Here is a 22,046-nt window from a genome sequence, read left to right on the forward strand (position 1 = left end):
AGTATCTGGTGCGGTCTCAGCAGCTCACCCGGCATTTTCGGAGGCAGCCAAGCCCAGCTTGCTAAGGCGTCCGGGTTGAGTGCGGCTAGGGAGGGACAAACTGCCCCTGAGATGTTTGCAGTTTGGTTACCAGGTTAGCGTTTGGCTGCTTCTGCACCATGTCCACCTTCGAGAAGCCTCAGATCATTGTCCATATTCAAAAGGGCCTCAACTATACAGTGTTCGACTGCAAATGGGTGCCCTGCAGTGCCAAATTCGTGACGATGGGCAACTTCGCCCGGGGCACCGGCGTTATCCAGGTGTACGAGATCCAGCGCGGGGACCTAAAGCTGCTGCGGGAGGTGGGTGCAGGCTTGGATCTGTTTGGGTTTGCGTGGGTCTGCATCTCTCTTTGCCACAGCAGAAACAGAAAGGAGATTACAGATTGAGGAATACTTCAGAGTTAAAACTTTAACATCCCAAAATCTCCTTGCAGAGCTAGTACCTCGGCTCACTGCCAGCCTCTGCCTCTCGCCATTCTCGGTGCAGTCGATTGCAGGGTTTCTGGGAAGCCAAGTGGACATTGCTTGGCAACGTTCGAGGACCATTTAGGCTGTTGGCAATTGTTGTAGTCTACTAGTAGGTCTATGTAATAAACCCACGTGCCATGCCAGCAGAACCAAATGAGGCACCAGCAGGAGACCTACCACGAAGTTGGTGAAGACTAGTAAATACCCCATTCTTTCACAAAGTGTCAGTTCAATGCCTGGTAAGGCCCAGACATGGGAATTGCAATGCCAACGATCTTACGGAATTTATTTTCTGTTGGGGGAGACAGTCAAACAGCCAGACCAAGGATGCATAATGTAAATCAAGATGAGTTTTCTAATACACAGGTCTGTGAAAGTAAAAACAGATTTAGGATGAGTAGTAAGCAACTAAGGCAAATGCAGAGTAGAATATGACGTTTCCAGAAGAAACAACATGAGATAGTGGTGGAAGATCGTTATCTTTTAAAAAACAAAAACCCAAGCTGGAAGTGGTATTGCACAACTTTAATCGCAGCGTTCGGGGGTAGAAGCAAGAGAATTTCAGTTTGAGACCCTGTTTGCAGTGATCACAACCCCTGTTAAAAAAAAATTACCATACACATATAAAAGGGGTAAGTAGGGACCATTGCAAGATCTGTAAGACATTTAACAGATTTGTCCTTTTTTTTTCTTTAAGAAAAGCAGGACACCACTGAAGAACTTTTAGGAGGATAATGAATGACCAGATTACAGGTTTTGTAAAAGGCTGCCAGGTAGCCAATTACAGAATGGTGACAGTAATTGACATTTTCCCCCTTCCTTCCCCTCTCCTCCCCTCCTTTCTCCTTCCCTTTCCTGTACATGTTTTTTGTTTTTTTTTTTTTCCCTGCATGTATCTGTGTGTACCATATGCAAGTGCACCTGGTGTCCCAGGAGGCCGTAAGAAGGTATTGGATGCGCTGGAATGGAGTTCCGGTGGTTGTGAGTTACCTTGCGGGCCATTCTGCTCTTAATCACCAGGTTGTGTCTTCAGCCCACACTGTTCACGCTTTAAAACTCTTTCTTTCCTTTCTTTCCGAGATGGGTGTTTTCTGTTATCCAGTTGGCCTCAAACTGTTAAACCAGCTTCTCAGGGGGCTGGGATTCAGGCCTGGAGCCACAGTGCTGAGTTGTGGCTAAGGAACAATTTTATAGTTCCTTAAGGTTTTCAGAATGTTTCTATTTGGGTTGACTGAAACAGATAACAGTTTGTTGTTGAGGTGCTGAGAGTTGATAAGAAACTAGGGCAAGTATGAGATAAATAAACTTGCATGGCAAGCTATGTGTTCCTTCCCTGAGCTTTGCTGAGAGCCTGTTTTCTGGTTTAGTTCCAACTCTATAGCCAGGCATTGGACTTGGAGATTCTAAACATGGTTTGATGCTTCCCGCCTTGCCTTGTGTTCCTCACTGCTTAACGCGCAGTCAACTCTTGCCAGTCCAGGGGCCAGTTCGGATTATCTGATCTCTGCTCAAGGAACCTTTCAGTACATTCCACTCCTATAATACTGACTGTCTGTGGCAGAAATAAACAGTCTGCCGCATAAGCCAGAAAGCAGTGCCTTCTCCTGTGCTTTGTAAAGACCAGTCTCTCAGTACACATTCATTCAAAGAATGAAGACTGAATGAACCTGAGACCCAGTTTTAAATACTGGTGTAGGGATTGCCAATCAGTGTTTCTGGTAAGGACTCTGAACAAGGAAGCATTGGCATAAGAGAAGCCTTAAAGTGAGGGCCAGTCAGCCCTCAGCCAGAAAGCATTTACAGGCTTGTGTTTTGCTTTCCCAAGAATTACAATTTTTTTTATATAGTTTAGTAATAAGTTATTCGAAGTGAAATAGTGTTTATCTCTTCTAATTTCTGAAGAATGCTAGCAAAGTCTTGTTTATTTATTCATTTTTAGTGAAAGTAATATGTGTTTATGAGAGAACGTTTAGGAAATATAACTAGGGATAAGAAATTGTCATACCTAACCTGAACCACAAGAATGACGACTTTGATGTTTTGCTTCCTTTTCACTCCACTAGTAATTACTGAGGCTGCCATTAGAGGTACTGGGCTAAAAAAGAACATTTCTAAGGAACACGTTAGAAACAAAGCAACTTTCAGAACTTAATGTTGTATTCGTTTGCGCTGCAGCAGAAAAGCGTGCAGGTTAAATACAGTCAGTGGTTCTCACTGCATCAAAGTTTATTTCTGTGTTTGGTTGCTAATCATGGCTGTGTACAAGATTTAAAATACCCATGCCTTGCTTATTAGAAATGCGACCTTCTGCTAGTTGATTTTGGTGAGTGCCAGAGTTGAGAACTTTTGGACCAGGTAGATTACTTACCTAAATTTTAGGAGGCATACTCATTTTGTTATGATGAATTACATCAAGACTTGCTCCGAACCCACTGCACTCAAGATAGCAGAAAAAAGGCGCAGGTCGGCGATTGCCCGTGTCCTGCTTTATCTTACTGCTAAAGAAGTGGATAGACATGGAGGGCAGAAGGCCGGGAGTTTGGCATGCACCTTTAATACCAGCACTCAGGCAGTAGAGGCGGGAAGATCTCTGTGAATTTGATACCAGCTTGGTCTACACTGCTACTAGCCTCAGAATAGCCAGAGCTGCCTAGTGAGATCGTATCTCAAAAAAACAAAACAAACAAACGAAAATAAACAAATAAATAGAAATGGAGGGTCAGGAGTTAGAGAGATGACTCCGAGGTTAAGCACACCAGCTTCTCTTCCAGATGACCCAGGTTTGATTCCCAGCACCCTGGGTGGCAGCTCCCACCCGTCTGTAGCTGCAATTCTAGGGGCTCTGATGCTCTCTTCTGGCTTCCTTGGCACCAGCCATGCATCTGATGAACAGGTCTATTTGAAGGCAAGATACCCGTACACATAAAAATTAAGGAAGGAAGGAAGGACAAAGAGAAGGCAGGTTCCCTAGTTGTACAGTTTGTTGGGGCACATGACCAGAGTCTAGCCAAGTGTCATTGCATCATCCTTATCTGAAACTTCAACCTATAAGACATTTTTCCCCCGCTAATGAACTTAAAGGTGCCATATGACAAAGACAGCCCTGAAAGAGGAAATCACGGTAAAAATTGGTGGTAAGCTAATTTGGTGTTTTTGCTCCTGTGCTGCTGAAGTCACTGCTTGTTGGCATTTGCCTAACTAAACCTTTCTATGTTAATTAAGTAGTGCCAGGATGTGGAGGAGGAAATACTGACAAGCTGCAGTCGGCCCACCTACAGACAGAACAAAAATAGCTCTCATGGCAATTATTGATCTTGGGCTTCTGTAGTCACGCCAACATACACTCCTGGGTAAACTATCACTGATGGCCAGACTCAGTGTTTATCAATTTCATATGCCGATTTTATGTGAAGTAATTTTATCCAAGTAGATCATTATTTTACTTTTAACCAATTTGTTTTCTACCAAAGTAACCACTGGATTCTCCCCATCTTTCCACAGAAAATGTACTTACAGTGTAAAAAGAGAGCTCTTCCATATGCTGTACAAGTCAGGGGTTTTTGTAGTGTCTTCTGAGTTTCTAGTTTCTGTGAACGTCTGAAAGCAGAGGAAACAGGGCTGCTTTCAGAAGTCCGTGGACAACTGAGCCAGCCTCTGAGTGAAGTGGGTCACGCTGCAGGCGGCTCCCACAGTCTAATGTTTTAAATTGGTTTCACCAAATGTTTTGAGTTTGATTCTTGAGCAGTAAAGTAGTAATATCTAAGTTTCTGCTTCTTTGATTAAAAAAAACAAAAAAAAAACCAAAAAACAGAAACCCTGAGGGAAACATGATACTATATATTTATCTTGCAAAAATTATGAATGGGAGTTAAGACCAGAAGAGAAATCTAAAAATAGCTCTAATTCATTTCTGCACTGATTTTCTCTCCTACTTTTTTCATGCTTCGGACTTTCTTTTTTTAATGTTTCTATTGATTCGGGCTTGCAGAATAGGGCTGTGTAATAAACTGCTTCTTGGAATCTCTTACTGGCCTGGAAGCAGCTTCCCTTTGTATGAAGAGCTAGAAGTCTGCCTGACAATTGGGATATATGTAAGAGACATAAGTTCTCATTTTGAGAATGGTATCTGTGGGGCAGTGGCGCATGGTTGAGGGGCTGCTTGCCGTGCAAGCATGAAGACTGAGTTTTAATCTGTGGCAGCCATATAAAAAGCCAGGCACTTCTGCTCACCTCTGACTCATGCACTGTGGAAGACAGAGACACTGAGAAACCCTGTCTCAGAGGAATAGCGGAGAGAGTGATAGAGGATACCTGAAGTCCGCTTCTGACTTCTGCATGGATGTGCTTCCCCTCCCACCCACCCCCCACACACACATCTGGAAAATCCTGTGGAACGATGCTGCATGTTATCACGTGCTCAGTATATGTAAACAGTTTGCATAATCTTTTGCAAATGGCACCAAACACCATTGGAGGCACAGCAGGTAAAATCCAGGGGATGAAAAGGGCGGAGTGGGGAGAGTGCTGTGCTGCTGGCTTTGCTGTCTGTCCCAAGAACTGGTGCTGAAGGGCTAAGGGAGGCCTCCTTATGCCCTCAGTCAGAGAGCATTGACTGCCTACCTACCAGGTTCTATAGACAGGACTACGAGAGGCTCCTGGACATCTTTGTTCCTGTGCCTTCAGAAAACAATGTCTCCATTGTGATTGCATTTCTGCTGCGAGGTAGCACCTCTTTTACCTACACACCAGCAGAAATGCAAGCCCTTTCAGGATTATGAGAGGGAAGATTAAAAACCTCTTTGTAGCCTAGTGTGGCCTGAACTTCACCGTGTAGCCTTGCCTGACCTGGAACTCACAGCTGCCCTTCTGCTTCTGTACCTGAAGTGCTGGCTACAGGGGTGAGCCACCACACGGGGTTAAGGAGGCAGCATTTGGGTGCTTCAGAAGATGATTCTTTCTCTGTCTCTCTTCTTCCCTTTCCACCTTTCTCTCCTTCTGTCTCCCACTCCCGTAATCCTATGATCTCTGGGTTTTAGACCAGTTGGAATCATGTCTGATTTAGGCAACAAAATGAGAAACCTTGTCTCAGAAACTGGAGAGTGAGATCCGAGGTCCCTGACTGCTGTCCAGAAAGCCTGGGTTTGATTCCCAGCACACATGGCCACCACCAGTTCCAGGGGCTCCAATCCAATGCTCTCTTCTAGATTATGTGGGCACTGCATACACCTACATGACAGCAAAACATCCATACACATGAAGTAAAAATAAATAAACCCTACTTACACAGGGACCTAAGAGCTCAGAGTTTAAGGACAACCAAGGTTTTATGAAAGACCCTGTCTTGAAACAAAAACCTATCTTTTGACAATGATATGCTTTTTAAATTATACAAAATTAACTAAAGAAAGAGTATAATGTCTGTAGAAAACGTTTTATTGCTTTTATGTATAATGCGTTTATAACCCCCACAGCAAAGCTGTCAGTGTTGTGGTTATAAATAAGTGTTTACATAAGTAAAGTATCCTCTCTCCTTTCTGTCCAGATTGAAAAGGCTAAGCCCATTAAATGTGGGACATTTGGGGCCGCATCTTTGCAGCAGAGATTCTTGGCTACTGGAGATTTTGATGGGAATCTTCATATCTGGTGAGATCGTTAAACAGTACTCCAGTGGGATAAGTACTCTGTTCGATAGGCTTTTAGTCTTCTGAAAGAGAGTTCTAACTTTAAAATACTTACTTCAGATATTTTAATTCCTTCCAAAACTGAAGCCATGAGGACTGCGTTATTCCTCTATGTCACATTCAATGTTTACCTAAAATCCTCACCTTCATATTACATTCAGGAATATGTATGTATAACGTTATATGTTTGTGTATGTATATGCATGTAATAGCAGTGAACAAACAGGCCCAATGTGGAAGAGAAAGGAGGGATCTGTGGGAGGGCTTGGGGGGGGGGATGATATAATTATACTATGACCTCAAAAGGTAAAGGTCAGAGGTTTAGAAAGATGCCGAGCTCTTTGGTTTAGAACTTGAAACAGTGTTACCGGTTCTTACCTGCCCACAGGGTATTTGGGACTGGCAATTAATTAATGCCATTTTAGTAAGAGTTTTGACTTTTTAGAGCGATGCACTGATTTTAATTTTTTCCATGCAGAACTCCCAGTTAAAGTTTTGGTTAGTATTTAATACTTTATGATCTAGACATGACTTCTAGGAAAATGTCTATTGAACAACTCAGTAAAAGCCTGCTTTGAACAAAATCACAGAATTGTCCGTTGCCTTTATATAAATCTTACTTAGAATTGTTTCTTAATATTTAAAGTTAAATGAATTCAAATTTCTCTTTAATTACTTTGTGGAAAAATCTATTTTCTGCATTTAAAGTATACAGCAGCTCTCTTTCTTTGTTTCTTTCTTAGCTGCTCATTTCACCTATGAGCTGTTTGTTTTGGTGACAGGGTTCCCATGTACCACTGGCTGGACTGGGACGCACTGTGTATTACTATGTAGACCAGGCCAGCTTAGAACTCAGGATGAAACTGGAGGAGGGTGCCAGCCTAGGGCTTGTGGCAACCCGTTTTGGTTGTCATTTGTATTGTACTGCTTCATAGTTAAACCGTGTTCACATCTACCTGATTTTAGAAACGTAACATAAAAGTGAAGCTAGTGTAACTCCTTGCTCTAAAAGCTAGTGCAATTTTCCTTCTTCTGACTCCTGCTATTAAGTTCATATTTATTCATCATTTTACATACTTTGTCATAGAGCTTCAGAAAAATGGAAGGAGAGGCCAGTGTCTTACTTTCTGTATTTTATTTATTTTTCATTGTTTTGGGGGCTTATCATACAGACTAGTAGATGTTCATTATTTTAATTGTATATGTATATATGCATATGTATGTATCGATATGCTTTGGTCATACTCGTTTCCCTCTACTTCTGCTTGTACTTGTGTGCCTGCTGCCTGATTGCGGTTCTCTTCCTGCCGGATAGAGCCACGTTTGTCTGTCTGTCTGTCTGTCTGTCTGTCTGTTTTGAGACAGGGTCTCTCTACATGGCCCTGGCCGCCCTGGAGCTCACAGTGTAGATCAGGCTGTCCTGTAACTCACGGAGATCTGTCTGTCTCGCCCTCCTGAGCGCTAAGGTTAAAGGTATCCCCACACTCAGACTAAATACATCCTTACTGTGTTTGTTCCATTGCCCACTCCCTCTGACCCTATTTAAGTTTTGTTTTGTTGTTTTTGTTGTTTAAATTATTTTCACATTTTATTTAGTGTGTGTGTGTGTGTGTGTGTGTCCTTCTGTGTGTCTGTATCTGTGTCTGTGTGTGTTCATGTACATGCCCTAGTGGAGAACAAATGTCCTTCTGTCTGAGTGTCAGTGTCTCTCTGTAAATGCACATGCACTAGTAGAGAGCAAATGTCCTTCTGTCTGTATGTCTGTATCTGTGTCTCTGTGTGTGCATGTGTGGAAGATGACTTATGGGACTGTTTTCACTTCACACCTTGTATGATCTGGAAGTCAGTGCAGGTCGTCAGGCTTGACCTATATACACACATATATATACACATGTGTATGTGTGTACAGTTTTAAATTTATTTTCTATGCATAAGAGGAAACATGGCATTTGTTTTCCCAATTCTGGCTTATTTGCTTAACATAACAACTGGCCCCCTTCTTACAAATATCCTTGTTCCATTTTTCTTCATGGCTGGATAACCTCTCATTGTGTTAACCTTAACCACTCATGCCTTGATGGGCCCATTTCCGGTGCTGTTGAGTCTGTTTCCGAGACTCCTCACTGAGCTCCTATCACCAAGTGTTTTACTTGTGTTCTCCTCAAGCTTTTTCAGAGCCTCTCTCTTACGTTAAAGTCTTCCTCCAGCTTGAATTGTCTGGGGTTTTTTTATTTATTTTACTTTGAATTGGTTTTTAGGGCATGTGATAAGTAGTTGTGTTTTTTTGCTTAGGAATTTGGAAGCTCCAGAGATTCCGGTGTATTCTGTAAAGGGGCACAAAGAAATCATAAATACCATAGATGGTATAGGTGGACTTGGAATTGGGGAAGGAGCCCCGGAAATCGTGACGGGCAGCCGAGATGGTGAGTCAGCTTAAGTACTGAACAAAGGTGTAGTGGGCGGGCACCTTTGTGCATTGCCATACGCTCTGCCGTGGAATCGCCTTGTTGGTCTGACTGTGTAGCTGCCGTTTGTTTGTGCATCTGCATTTTAAGGGACAGGTTTCACTGTGCGTCCCCAGTTCCTTGCAGGCTTCTGTGTATTTTCAGATGGAAACCCAGCGCTGAATAGGTTAGTGTGGACTTAGTTCAACAGCTAGGCGTGAGCTGATTTGAATGGCTTACAATGTCTTCACAGGTTTCTGAAGCAGCCAGTGATGTGATGTGTGTGGCGGCTTCTCATACTCTTTCTAAAAAGCAGAGTTAGTCCTTAGCACGATGTCAGGTTGACAGGTACCTGAAGACGTATTCTGGGATGTGTCTGAGTTCCCAGCACTGGCCTTAGGGACCAACAGACCAGGTCTGGATGACTACATGGACCTGGGCTTTGTTGTCTCACATGGAGATATATTAGTTGCTTTTAAAAGGTTACCGTAAAAGAAAAACAAAATATAATCTTCTAGTAGTTTCTGGAGAGCAGAGGTGTGTTAGAATTACCATTTCACAGGAGCCATGTGAAACACAAGGGAAGATGGCAGGCAGTCCATCATGCCGCCACAGCGCTGTGCTTCTCCATCGTACCTTACAGTTCGCAGATGCAGACGCTTCTGCTTCCATAACTCTTACTTTAATGGCTGTAACATGCCATCGTGTGGCTATAACAGCATGCTAAACTATGCTTCTGTAATACCCAATCAGTGTGCTCCATGTTTTCTGGGTAGTCTTAGGACAGTGGCTTGAAGCTTTGAAGAAGTGGTTGTAGTTGAATATGTAAGTCCTTGCGGATATTTTATGACTTATAAAATGTATTTCTTTTTTTTTTTTTTTTTTTTGGTTCTTTTTTTTCGGAGCTGGGGACCGAACCCAGGGCCTTGCGCTTCCTAGGCAAGCGCTCTACCACTGAGCTAAATCCCCAACCCCATAAAATGTATTTCTAAATAAACCATAGTACCCATTTCCCTGGCCAGCTGTAGTGGACAAGAGACTACGAGTGGCTAACATTGCTCTTTCCTCCTGTAAGGTCGTAGATTAGAAACTGTCCTCCGTTTCCATGTACGCTAGTGTCAGTGCCTGAGCGTTGATTAATTCTGCGTTTTGAATTGTCTTTACGTTCTTTGCTATGTCAAGTGTGGGAAACTTACTAAGATCTTAGTGACTTGTATAACCCCACAGCTGAGATGGTAATCGCTGTCAGATTTGTGGGAGTCCCTCCACAGAGATTGCAGCCTTTCTGATGACCAGCTCTATCCCTGGTCTCTTTTGGGGATATTTTTTCCCTTCCCTACTCTTGCTCAGATGTAGGCCTTTTAGCCACCTCATTACATGCAATCATGTTGACTGTAGGCTGTGACACTAGTAATCTAGTTAGTAATCCTATAGTATGAATTGATTTAAGTTAATTTTATTGATAGTTTCCTCCTCGTTAACTTATGCAGGAAAGTTGAGCTCGATCACATCTGAAAGAGGTGCGATTGATTGTTTCTTCTTCTGGGTCAACAAGTGAAACTGGACCTCGTGCATGCTGGTCACTCTGCCATGAGCTGCCTCCCTACAATGGAATGGCATTTTAAAACCCCATACAAAAGTGTGTTGACAGCGCTTATTCTTCTGTATAAGAAAAGAACCAGTGGTTCTATGTGTAGTAAGAAAAGTAAAGTTAAAATGATACTCTCACTATTCTAAATGTGTTTGTATGTATTTGGTGCTAACCCAGACAATAAGGCATGTTTTGAATTGTGCACTTATATTTGATGTGCCTATCATCACTTACAGATAACCTAGGAATACTTTTTGGGTTTTCTCTGTATAGCTATTAGTTTAGGAATCAATTCTAATACTAACATGGGGTTATGTCTGGTATCAAGGACAACTTAACCACTCTGAACAGTTTTCAGATGTTGTAACAATTATTGTCACGTGTACAGATAACTGTAGAAAGAGAACATAAACAGGAAATATGATCGATCAGTCACCATTGAATTTTGCCCACTCCCTTTTATCCATGACAGGAACTGTAAAGGTGTGGGACCCGAGGCAAAAAGAGGATCCTGTCGCTAACATGGAACCCGCACAAGGAGAAAACAAGAGAGACTGCTGGACTGTGGCATTTGGTAAGTTGTCAACAAGAAACCTCGTTTCAGGTTCATCGTGGCTCAGGAAATGACAGGCAGTCTCCGGTAGCCGCTCTGTAGACTCCTGAGGTTTGTCTAGGCCGGCATCATGGTCTTAGGCAATCTCAGGCAGGGTTTGCGTCTTCACCGTGCTAGTTACTGTGTGGCCGGGGGAAGTTACTGTACGTACAGCATGGCTATGTACAGCATGGCTAATAGCGTTGAAAAGCCAATGAAGTAAGTCACTAAAGCTCCTAGAGTGGGCATGGATTACTGAGTGTTGAAAGTATTTACTATTATTATAATATTTTTCTGTTTAATTGGTAATATTGGCCTAGTTTAGTACCAAATTCCATTAATAGAGCTAAGCCTCAAAGTGATAACCTAAAAAAAAAAAAAACCCTCACACTGCATTTTGCAGTGTTTCTTTTCTAGAAAATAGTTGTGCCATTGCACGATTATTTCATATAAGTCTGATAACTGTGACCTGTGTTAATATACTCATAGTGCATTCTGACCTTGTCAGTGTTGCTGCTTGTCTTTGATTGTAAACGCTGCAGGCCGGAGCCCAGGCTAGCCGCCTTCCCAAGCATGTACTGCTGCGTGCTGCTCCGTATTTAGATTTAAACCTGTGTTTGCTTTTTGATAAGGCTGGCTCCAAACTGTCAGAGATCTTCCTGCCTCTGCCTTTCAAGGGCTGGGATATGGCATGTGCCACCACGACCTGGCTTTTGTGATTGTTTTGTTGTTTTGAGACAAGAGTTCACTGCGTTGCTCAGGCTGGCCTCAAACTTCTAGTTCAAGTAATACTCCTGCGTCAGCCTCCCGAGGCCCTGGAACTGCAGCCGTGCACCTCCATGCCCGACTTTAGATTTTTTTTTTTTTAATTACTTTAGCGTGAATATGCAGCAGTGAAACTGGGTTGTCCTTGAGACCTGAAGCATATGGTTCAGTGAGGAAGAGCTGACGTCTGCTTTCCTTACAGTGTAAAACATAAGTGATACACCATGGCAAGAGGCGTCAGTCACGCAGACAGACACAGAGGCAGACAGGGAGGGAGATCGTTTTGATCTCAGAACAAGGATTCAGAGGATTTCTGTCTCAGAAATAGGGAAAACTTTGCAACATAGGGAATAGCTTCAGAGTGCCCCAGAAGGAGATGGTGGAGCAACTGGCCACAGACATGACTCTAGGCACAGTTATTTGTGGGGCCTGGAGGTAGTGATCTGCCGTGGACGGTCCGTGCGGTCAGGATGTCACTGCTGCTGTGCAGTGGGGGTGGAAGGCACAGTGGTGATGAGTTGAAGTTTTAGGGGGGTTCCAGGTAAAGAAGGCAATGAAAATGATACACAAGACAGATACAGAGTAAATAGTATTTACAATTTTGTGTGCATTAAATGGAGAACAACATAAAAGATTCTGCCCAAGATGATCATGAGATTTGATCATGGAGGGGAAGATGCTTTTCACTGAAAAGTTTCACAAGCAGTGGGGCAGTGATAAGCTGAGAACTTGGGACCTAGAAGGGCAAGATACTGTACCATCAAGAGCTCACAGTAGAAACGCAAGCCTGGAGTATATGAGGAGGAAGCTGGAGGCAGTCGAGAATGAAGACATTGGATTGGAGTCAGGTATCACCCAGGTAGCGTCACACATTGGTAGCACCTTCCTCTTCCCTCACAGTTCCTCTTTCAGTACGAGTTATGCAGGAAAACCATCCTGGAGCTAAGCAGGCTGAAATTAATGTCACATTTTAAACTTCAGGTGTGGTCATCTACACCACTAAAGATGCATTCCAACTCATTACAGAGAATATTCTGCAAAATAATTTTAAAACATTTGCATCCATATATTGTCACTACTCAGGAATGGAAAAGAAGCATAAATGTCTTCCCAGGCCCTACTCAACGTGAACTGTAGTTGGTCTGTCTTTGCGAGTATTAGAGTAGATTATAGATTATAGAGAAGCCCTAAGCCATATCTGAGCCGGAGGGAACATTGCCTTTTTATTTAGAATCCAGTAAACACTCTCAAGTAGACTTTTGTCGTAGAGTTTCTAGTAAGTATTTTTTTAAAAAGTTATTACTCCTCATCTCCTGTTAGGACTGATGGCTGGGGTTACCCCAGTAATTTTTAAAAGTGAGATTATTTTTCTCAGCAGCCTTTACCTTGGACTTATGAAGCCCTGAAATGTACCTTGATTTCCAGGCAATGCTTATAATCAAGAAGAGCGTGTGGTTTGTGCTGGCTACGACAATGGGGACATCAAGTTGTTTGATCTGAGAAACATGTCACTGCGGTGGGAGACAAACATTAAAAATGGGGTAATGTGCATTGCTGTCCTGTCCACTTCCCTGAGTGTGTTTGTACCTGCTCCTACCGCCTAGCCCAGCACAGGCCTCAGATCCCTTCTCTTAACCCATGCCTCTCAGTCTTCTACAAAAGGTAGCCTTTCAGGGCCAAGCCATCTTGAATCTAATGGCAGCCATACATCCTTTCTTAACAAAGTGAACTCATGGGCTGAAGGGATGGCTCAGCCACTAAAGGCTCAGCTTACAACCAGAGTATAAGAAAGTGAACACGTATTCAGATGTGGTTTGTACAGAGTCCATGGAGCCTCCAGCCCATCTGAGGACCACACGGATGATATGGAATTGAGTAAATAAGAGGCCTTTTTCTTGCTGGAGTAAGAAAAGCTTCGCCAAATACCTTTGGACTTTTGGTTCTTCAGTTGTTACACCTTTTTAAAGGTATATTTGGTTCCTTTCTGATTTTTGAAGGCAGTGCTAAATAATGAAAACATGGGTTTGTGACTTTCTACTAAGCATGGGAACCCAAGATGGTTTTGTTAATCAAATTAACTCAAAGGTTTAATAATTATTCAAGCACCTCCCCATGGTCTTCTCACTTTTAAGCCATTCAGATAACTTAAAAGAGCCAACAGGGTCTGGAGAATCAGCTTGGTGATTAAGAGCATCGAATGCTCTTTCAGAGGACCAGGGTTTGACTCCTAGCGTACGCATGGTGGCTCAGAGCCATCTGTAACTCCAGTTCCAGGGAATATGACCCCCCCACCCCCACCCCAGTCTGGCCTCCTGGGCGTTATCAAGTGCCCACCTGGTGTGCGTATATGAGAGCAGGCAAAGCCTATAACCCCCTCCTCATTACATGCACATTATGTGCTCTCAGGTGTGCAGCTTGGAGTTTGACAGAAAGGACATAAGTATGAATAAGTTAGTGGCTACGTCCCTGGAAGGCAAGTTCCACGTCTTCGACATGAGAACACAGCATCCTACCAAAGGCTTTGCCTCTGTAACGGAGAAGGTAAATACGGGGCTCTTTCTGTGGAGGGTGGTGTTTGTTTTAGACAGTACTAGAATGTGTCTCCAGGCTTCCTGTCTGCCACGTATGTGTGGGATCTTAAGTGATTTTGTGTACATTACTTTTCCAAAAGTTGACAGCTTTATAATTCCTGATTGTTGTTATTATCTTGGTTAGCCTGGAATCTTAATTTTATTGTTTAAAAACAAAACGCTTGCCGATGCCAAGAATTTGGTCAGGAAATCCTAGCCTAGTGTTTTCTAATAAATGCATATTTCTGTTAATAACTAGCAGTGTACTTTCCAGAAATAACATTTTCACTATGTCACTTTATCCCACTTTATTTTATGTTATCATTTGCTGTAGTAAGTGAACTTACTTTAAAACACTGACTTAGAAAATGGTAGATGTTCAAGAATGTTCTGTTTCTTACACTTTGGCTTCTGCTTAAGATAGCTTAGTGGGGAAGATTTTTGGTTTGGAAGATTAGAAAGTAGGTAAGGAAAGAAAAAGGGAAAATAACTCACAAAAAAAGAGAAGATGTCTGGAATAAAGTAGCTATAAAAGCCCATGTTGAAATACCCTGCCTTAAAGAGACAGGCAGGGAGTGTGACCCTTTCCTAAACATAAGAAGGAAAACAGCTGCAGGTTGGTTGTTTCCTGAAGATTCGAATGTGCAACTTGCTCAAGAAATAAGGTTATATCCCACCCCTCCCTACTGTGGATGCTATGGCATTTCATTCATTTCTTGCCACCCCTCATGATGCTGGGGGATTTAAACTAGCACAGGCCTTGAACTCAGAAATCAGCCTGTCTGTAACTCTCGGGTGCTGGGATTGAAAGTGCGTACCCCCACCACTCAGTTGGGGTTTTTTGATTGTTTGTTTAGCAAAACCATTATTGGAAATTCAAAGGATGTTGAATTTCATGTATTAATTGTATATTCTGATACTTTGCTGGAAGTATTGACTAAGTTTAGTAATTTTCTGGTAGAGTCTTTAGAATCTTTTAAGTCTAGCGTTCTCATATATTACATGAGGGAGCCCTGGGGCACCATGAGAAAACCTGGTCCTGAAATTAAGGGAGTATAAGAAAGAAAATGCTGTACCAAAAGCACATTTCACTAAATCATGGGCAGTTTTCTGAGTTTAGAAAAGCAATGCTCAGGCATTGTCTAAGGAACCTGGAGAACAGCAACAGGACGAGAAGAGAAGTTCCCATGACATTTTGTAGTTAAAACACTGAGAACACACAAGGAAAGGGTGTTGGACAGTGCAAAAGAGAAGATTCAGGTCACTTACAAAGGTAGGCCATAGAACCTTCAAATTTCACAGAAACATTTCGAGTCAGGACGCTCCAGCAGGCCATACTGCTGACCCAGACTATACTCAGCAAACCTGCCTGCTAAAATTAAAGCAGCAATAAAATGTTCTCCAGTAACAGCTAAAGAAAAGGTGGTTGTTACAGTTCTTTGTTTTAAAGCCCACTCTTCAGGCTTCCATTTAGTCTTTAACCATTACATGTGTACTGTCTGACTAGGCCCGCAAGCCCATTACACATTACATGTGTACCGTCTGACTAGGCCCGCAAGCCCATTACACATTACATGTGTACCGTCTGACTAGGCCCACAAGCCCATTACACATTACATGTGTACCGTCTTTGTCTGACTAGGCCCGCAAGCCCATTACACATTACATGTGTACCGTCTGACTAGGCCCGCAAGCCCATTACACATTACATGTGTACCGTCTGACTAGGCCCGCAAGCCCATTACACATTACATGTGTACCGTCTGACTAGGCCCGCAAGCCCATTACACATTACATGTGTACCGTCTGACTAGGCCCGCAAGCCCATTACACATTACATGTGTACCGTCTGACTAGGCCCGCAAGCCCATTACACATTACATGTGTACCGTCTGACTAGGCCTGAAGCCCATTACACATTACATGGGTACTGTCTGACTAGGCCCGAAGCCCATTACACATTACATGTGTACCGTCTGACTAGGCCTGAAGCCCATTACACATTACATGGGTACTGTCTGACTAGGCCCGAAGCCCATTACACATTACATGTGTACCGTCTTTGTCTGACTAGGCCCGAAGCCCATTACACATTACATGTGTACTGTCTGACTAGGCCCGCAAGCCCATTACACATTACATGTGTACCGTCTTTGTCTGACTAGGCCCGAAGCCCATTACACATTACATGTGTACCGTCTGACTAGGCCCGCAAGCCCATTACACATTACATGTGTACCGTCTTTGTCTGACTAGGCCCGAAGCCCATTACACATTACATGTGTACCGTCTGACTAGGCCCGAAGCCCATTACACATTACATGTGCACCGTCTTTGTCTGACTAGGCCCATAAGTCCACTGTATGGCAAGTCCGGCACCTGCCTCAGAACAGGGAGCTCTTCCTGACCACGGGCGGCGCCGGGAATCTGCACCTCTGGAAGTAGTAAGTCTCTCAGGTTATTTGTGGGTGTGAAGTAAGATGATGAATTTTTCTTTTCTTCCCTTAATATTTGATTTAATTCATTTTGCCGGGATGTATACTTTCTGGGTGTTATATAACTAATTTTCAAAATATTTTCTTTTAATTAATTTAATAGAAATCTGCCCTTTTCTGTCACAATAAATGTATTTGTCATGTTATGTCTCTGTATATGAGAACTACTTAGAAATATTTTGGATTTTCCACTCACCCCCAGCCCCCCATAAATTTGAAATTGTAGATGGGCATGTTCACACTGTTAATTCCAGCACAGCGAAGATGGGCCAAGAGGATTGCATGGTTTGAAGTTGGCATGAACTACATAATGAGTTCCAGGTCAGCCTAGCCTACCAGATATGACCCTGTCTCAAAAAATAAACAATAATTAAAAAGAGGGAGGGATCAAGGGATAGAGGAGATGGGAGATGGGGGATATAGCTTTTTCCAGGTTTGTTTTGTTTTGTTTGATCCAAAACTTTAGTTAAGTTCTATGTTCTAATCATTAGAACATTGCCTCCGGAGTTGGGGAGAGGGTCACAGTGCTCAGGGCTGGGAAATGAGTTTGCTAAGTTCACTGTGGTAGAACGAAGGAAGGCAGCCCGAGGCTCCTGGTTGGTCTCCAGGTGAAGCGTCACCACCCCTGTCTGCTTCCTGTACCCTGTACGCCGGGGCAGGCTGAGTTCATGTGGAAGCTGTACCATGTGCTGTGGTTCATGTTTCCCGAAGACACTGAAGTGCTGCCAGGTCAACTGTCACTTCAGCGCGTCTTCAACCAATTGAAAACTTCATTAGAACCACAAAAAGCCTTACGCATTATTCAGAAAATGACATGCTTTCAGTGGAAGGATATTTCAAAATTAGCATCTGATTACTAGTGTAAAAAATCCAAACCACAGCATTTACAATGTAGCTTGGCCTTTCAGGTTTACAAACCCTTCTCTAAGCTCCTTTTAAAAGCTGACAAACAGGACTGCAGCCAGATAGTGCTTGTTAGAGAAGCTATTACCTGACAAACCTGTGATTGCTTTTGAGTGAAACAACATTTTCTTTTTCTTTCTTTCTTTTTTTTTTTTTTTTTTTTTTTTGGAGCTGGGGACCGAACCCAGGGGCCTAGCGCTCTACCACTGAGCTAAATCCCCAACCCCTTGAAACAACATTTTAATACAGTCTGTCCAGCCTTGTCTCTTAAGTTGTGCTTTCTGTCAGTAGAAAGCAGTAATGATGATCCAGGTGATCTGGGAGGTGTTGGATAGGTAGATCATTTGATCCAGGTGGTCTGGGAGGTGTTTGGATAGGTGGATCATTTGATCCAGGTGATCTGGGAGGTGTTTGGATAGGTGGATCATTTGATCCAGGTGATCTGGGAGGTGTTTGGATAGGTAGATCATTTGATCCAGGTGATCTGGGATGTGTTTGGATAGGTGGATCATTTGATCCAGGTGATCTGGGAGGTGTTTGGATAGGTAGATCATTTGATCCAGGTGATCTGGGAGGTGTTGGATAGGTGGATCATTTGATCCAGGTGATCTGGGAGGTGTTTGGATAGGTAGATCATTTGATCCAGGTGATCTGGGAGGTGTTTGGATAGATGGATATTTGATCCTCGAACCTTTGCCCTTTACTTTTCCATGGTTCTAGTCCAGTCTCGCTGCAGTTTAGGCTTTGCCAGGCTCATTAGCTAAGCTGTGCCTACTCCTCGACTCCCTCTTGAGACTGCTAAAGGAAGCAAGTACCAGTTTTCCACATGTGGGTGGAGTGGCGGCTGGATTTTTTTTTTACCTTTATGTTAATAAGTCTGGATCTATATGCACTTGGAAATTTGGAGTTTATTTCTTGGCTTTTTCCCTCAAGATTAACCACTGTACCCCGTGTGCTGACCCAAAGCCGACATCCGGTGTCTTTCTTGATCACTGTCCACTTCATTTGTTGAGCCGGGAACCCCCTGGTTATGGCTGGGCTATGTGAATGGGTGCAGCAGGGCTGACTCTCCCTCTCTGTCTGCCTGCCAAGGAGTAAGAAAGATCACGGGCAGCCCCGAGGCAGCCTGGTGTTTACATGGTTCTGGGAATCTGAATCTAGTCCTCCTGCTTGCAGAGGAAGCACTTTATCCAGGGAGGGATCAGCCCGACTCTTGGCGGTTATCTTAGGTGAGCTTCGATCATTATCACAACAGGCAACTTGGTTACTTTGTAAATGCTTTGGAGCTTTGCTGGGAAGCTTCTCGTGCCAGCAGAGGGAAGTGGCTGGAATAAAATGCACTTGAGCTAGGATTGTGCTTACCGCTCTGGCCTGAGGGTACAGCCAAGCTGTGAGATTCACAGGGCGCCTTCCAGGCATTCCGAGAGGATGCAGACTTTAACAACACACAAACAGAAAAATCTTACGTAGATAATGTGGAGAGGATAGAACCATTACTTATGTTCTTGTTGTTATTGTTCTGGGTTTTTGAGGTGGGGTCTCACTATGTAGCCCTGGCTGGCCAGCAACTGTTAAACAGACGAGGCTGGCCTCAAGGTAGTGGAGCCTCTTGGGTGCTGGGATTAAAGGTGTGCACAGCCATACATGGACTTTATGTTTTAATGCTAAAGAACTGCAAACTCTGCTAAGAGATGTGAGGAGGGTATCAGACGTGCCACTGCACGAGAGAGACAGACAGACAGACAGACAGACAGACAGACAGACATAGTGTGTGAACATTTTATTCCTTTTAAGTAAAATAGTATGTTGGCTGTACAAGGAAGAGAACGTGTTTACTACCTGTGGTTTCTCCTCCATTTCTACTGTGTCGGATTGCTTTGTGCCTCTTAGCCTCTGGGTCTGGATACCATTTTGTTCTTGGATGGCTGCAGGGTTTTGGCATTGGCAGTGTCGGTTCTGAGCTGCCCTGTGAGGAGGTGTTTCTTAGAGCCTTAGAGAAGGTTGTTTCTTTCTTCCCACCTTTCAGATCTACACCAGTTATTATTTAGGTCTTTGGGTCTTTGCGTGAGCTTTCCCTCTTCTTGCCTTAAAATATTATAATTTTAGCCGGAAAAAAAAAAAACCAGATATTCTTAGCATTGTTTTCTCCACTGTGAAAGCACTAGTTTTTAAAACGTCTCCGCAGTGGCATTCCCAGGGTGATAGTACAGAGGTCCTCAGGCTAGGTCTGAATGGCGGACTCTGCAGTGGGGTGTGGTACCAATTCTTTTGTGGATGTGTTAAATGGGCTTTCGTAAATGTCACTTATAGCCTTTTCTGTTGTACACACCTTGCCCATGGTGTCTAGCCATCCAAATTTAGGAAAGAACTACCACAAAAGATTATGGAGAGCCCCAAATCAGACCACCCTATAGCATTCATATTAAAAAAGTACAGGCAGATGCTGAATCGAGATGCCGTGTAGTTTGCAGGAAAAGTCACCATTGCCTGAGGTGTGTCGGTCTAGGGCTGAGCACGAAATCCTGCCTTTACTCGTGTAAGGTCAGTGTTGGAAGGCCCTGAGCGCTGCTTCAGTAATCAGCTGAGGTAAAGTCACTGGAGCTTACACAGAAGAACACCACAGTGCATGCCACGCTCGCTCTCACCACTCTGCCTCTTGTTTCTAGTGAATACCCTGCTCATCGGTCAAAGAAGGACTCGGAGGGCCTAGAGATGGGAGTCGCGGGTTCCGTCAGCCTTCTGCAGAACGTGACCGTGTCTACTCAGCCCATCTCCAGTTTGGACTGGAGTCCTGACAAAAGGGGGCTCTGCATCTGTAGTTCCTTTGACCAGATGGTGCGCGTGCTGATAGTTACAAAACTCCAGACCATTTGACCCAAGGCTTGAACGTGAAACTGTCCAGAGGGTTACTCAGAGAATTCAGCTCTGTGTCCTCTGGCCTTATTGAACACGGTTGGATTTGAGGGATGAATGACAGCCACAGGTACACAGCCAGCCAGCCAGCCTCTAGTGTCTTTGGGTGTTTGGTGACCTGACGGGCACGCTGCTGCATGTGATGGTGCCACACACCAGGACCTGCTTTGTGCCTTTCCCCATGTTTCTGTTCAAACAATTAGAACCAGAGCTGTGGTATTTGCTTGTGGAGCCAGCTACTTAACTGAGGCAGGAGGATTAAGATAGCCCATAAGATCAAGACTAGCTTGGGTAACATTATGAGACCCTGCCTTTAAAACCAGTTGGATGCTGGCACTGAAGAGACAGCTCCCTGAGAAGGCTTGCCTGATGCTCTTGCCGAGGACAAGTTTGGTTCCCAGGAGCCACATCAGGTGGCTTACAACCCCTGTCACTGCAGTTGAGGGCGCCTCAGACCATTTTCTGGCCGTATTGAGCACTGGGACTCACAGATACAGGCACATTCTTAGACATTTATTTTAAAAAATGTATTTAAATTTAAAAAATATTTTTAAAAGCCAAAGTGAGTAGTTGTTATTTAAGTGTATTTTAAGTTTGTTCTGTATCTCCATAGCTCCATGGTTTCTCTGTACATTCGTGCTTCGTTTTAGTGTTTCCACTAGGAGTCACTTCACTTGCTCTGTAAGTACCAGAAGCGCACAGTTGGCTGGACAGCCTGGAGAGCTGTTTTCAGCGTAGCTGGTAATACTGTGACTTCCCGTCTCTCTTACTCAGATTCAGGCCTTGGCTGTCTCTTGACTGTGGTAAGTGATGATGAGCGTTGAAGATTGGAGTGATTTTTTTTTTAAAGCTTTTTGTTAAACCTTTAAAATATATTTTTAAAATAAACAGGTTTTTTAAATATGTGGAAGCTTTTATTCTTTCGCTTTGTTTTTCCCTCTCTCCCTCCTTGTTAAGTACACCTTAGTTCACTGTTCTTGACTCTGGCCCCATCCTAAGCGGAGCCTCCAGACAGCCCGGATTAATCATACTTGCATTAAACGTCTGTCCCCCAGCTCAGTTCAAAAGGACAGAGGCACCTACAATATTCATAATTTACAAAACCAGTTGATTCCTTATTCCCAAATGCTTGTATACAGAGCACAGCTGTGGGGGCTACGTGCTTGCTGTGCAAGGACGAACCCCTGAGTTCTGAGTCTCTCAGTGAATAAGGTGAAAAGAGTCACACACTCAGCGCTGACCACTGGTGCATGCACACACACAAATACAAAGCACATTTTAAAAGAAATGAGGTTGTGGGTGTAATATCACAAGAAAAATAAAATTGGCCTTTAAAAAGGCCACTTGGATTTTTTTCCCCCCAGTGTTCAAAAAAAAAAAAAATAAAAGATAGGAAATACATGAAAATCTGCCTTAGAATATTTATTGATGATAAAAAAAAGCTTTAAGTAGAACAATTAATTTATTTCATTAAGTTTAAGATGTTGTCAGTTGTAGAATTACCTTGTACCACAGAGAAAAGAATGTGCCAGCAATGCCATAGCCGCCATGCTTTCTTACCCGTCGCACTCAAGTTTTGCACT

General features: G+C 43.4%; 1 protein-coding gene across 1 annotated transcript; it reads left to right on the forward strand.

Moving 5' to 3' along the window:
• Positions 1-116: 116 nt before the first annotated feature.
• Positions 117-21,364, forward strand: Dnaaf10 (dynein axonemal assembly factor 10). Its single transcript, NM_001127559.2, is given in 8 exon segments — positions 117-341; positions 6,052-6,152; positions 8,483-8,613; positions 10,698-10,799; positions 13,008-13,123; positions 13,989-14,123; positions 16,499-16,596; positions 20,217-21,364. Coding segments are annotated over 8 exon segments (1,074 nt in total). The 5' UTR covers positions 117-158; the 3' UTR covers positions 20,425-21,364.
• Positions 21,365-22,046: the final 682 nt, after the last annotated feature.

This window comes from Rattus norvegicus, chromosome 14 (genome assembly GCF_021556685.1).
Source record: "Rattus norvegicus strain SHRSP/BbbUtx chromosome 14, alternate assembly SHRSP_T2T, whole genome shotgun sequence".
NCBI classification, from domain to species: Eukaryota; Metazoa; Chordata; class Mammalia; order Rodentia; family Muridae; genus Rattus; species Rattus norvegicus.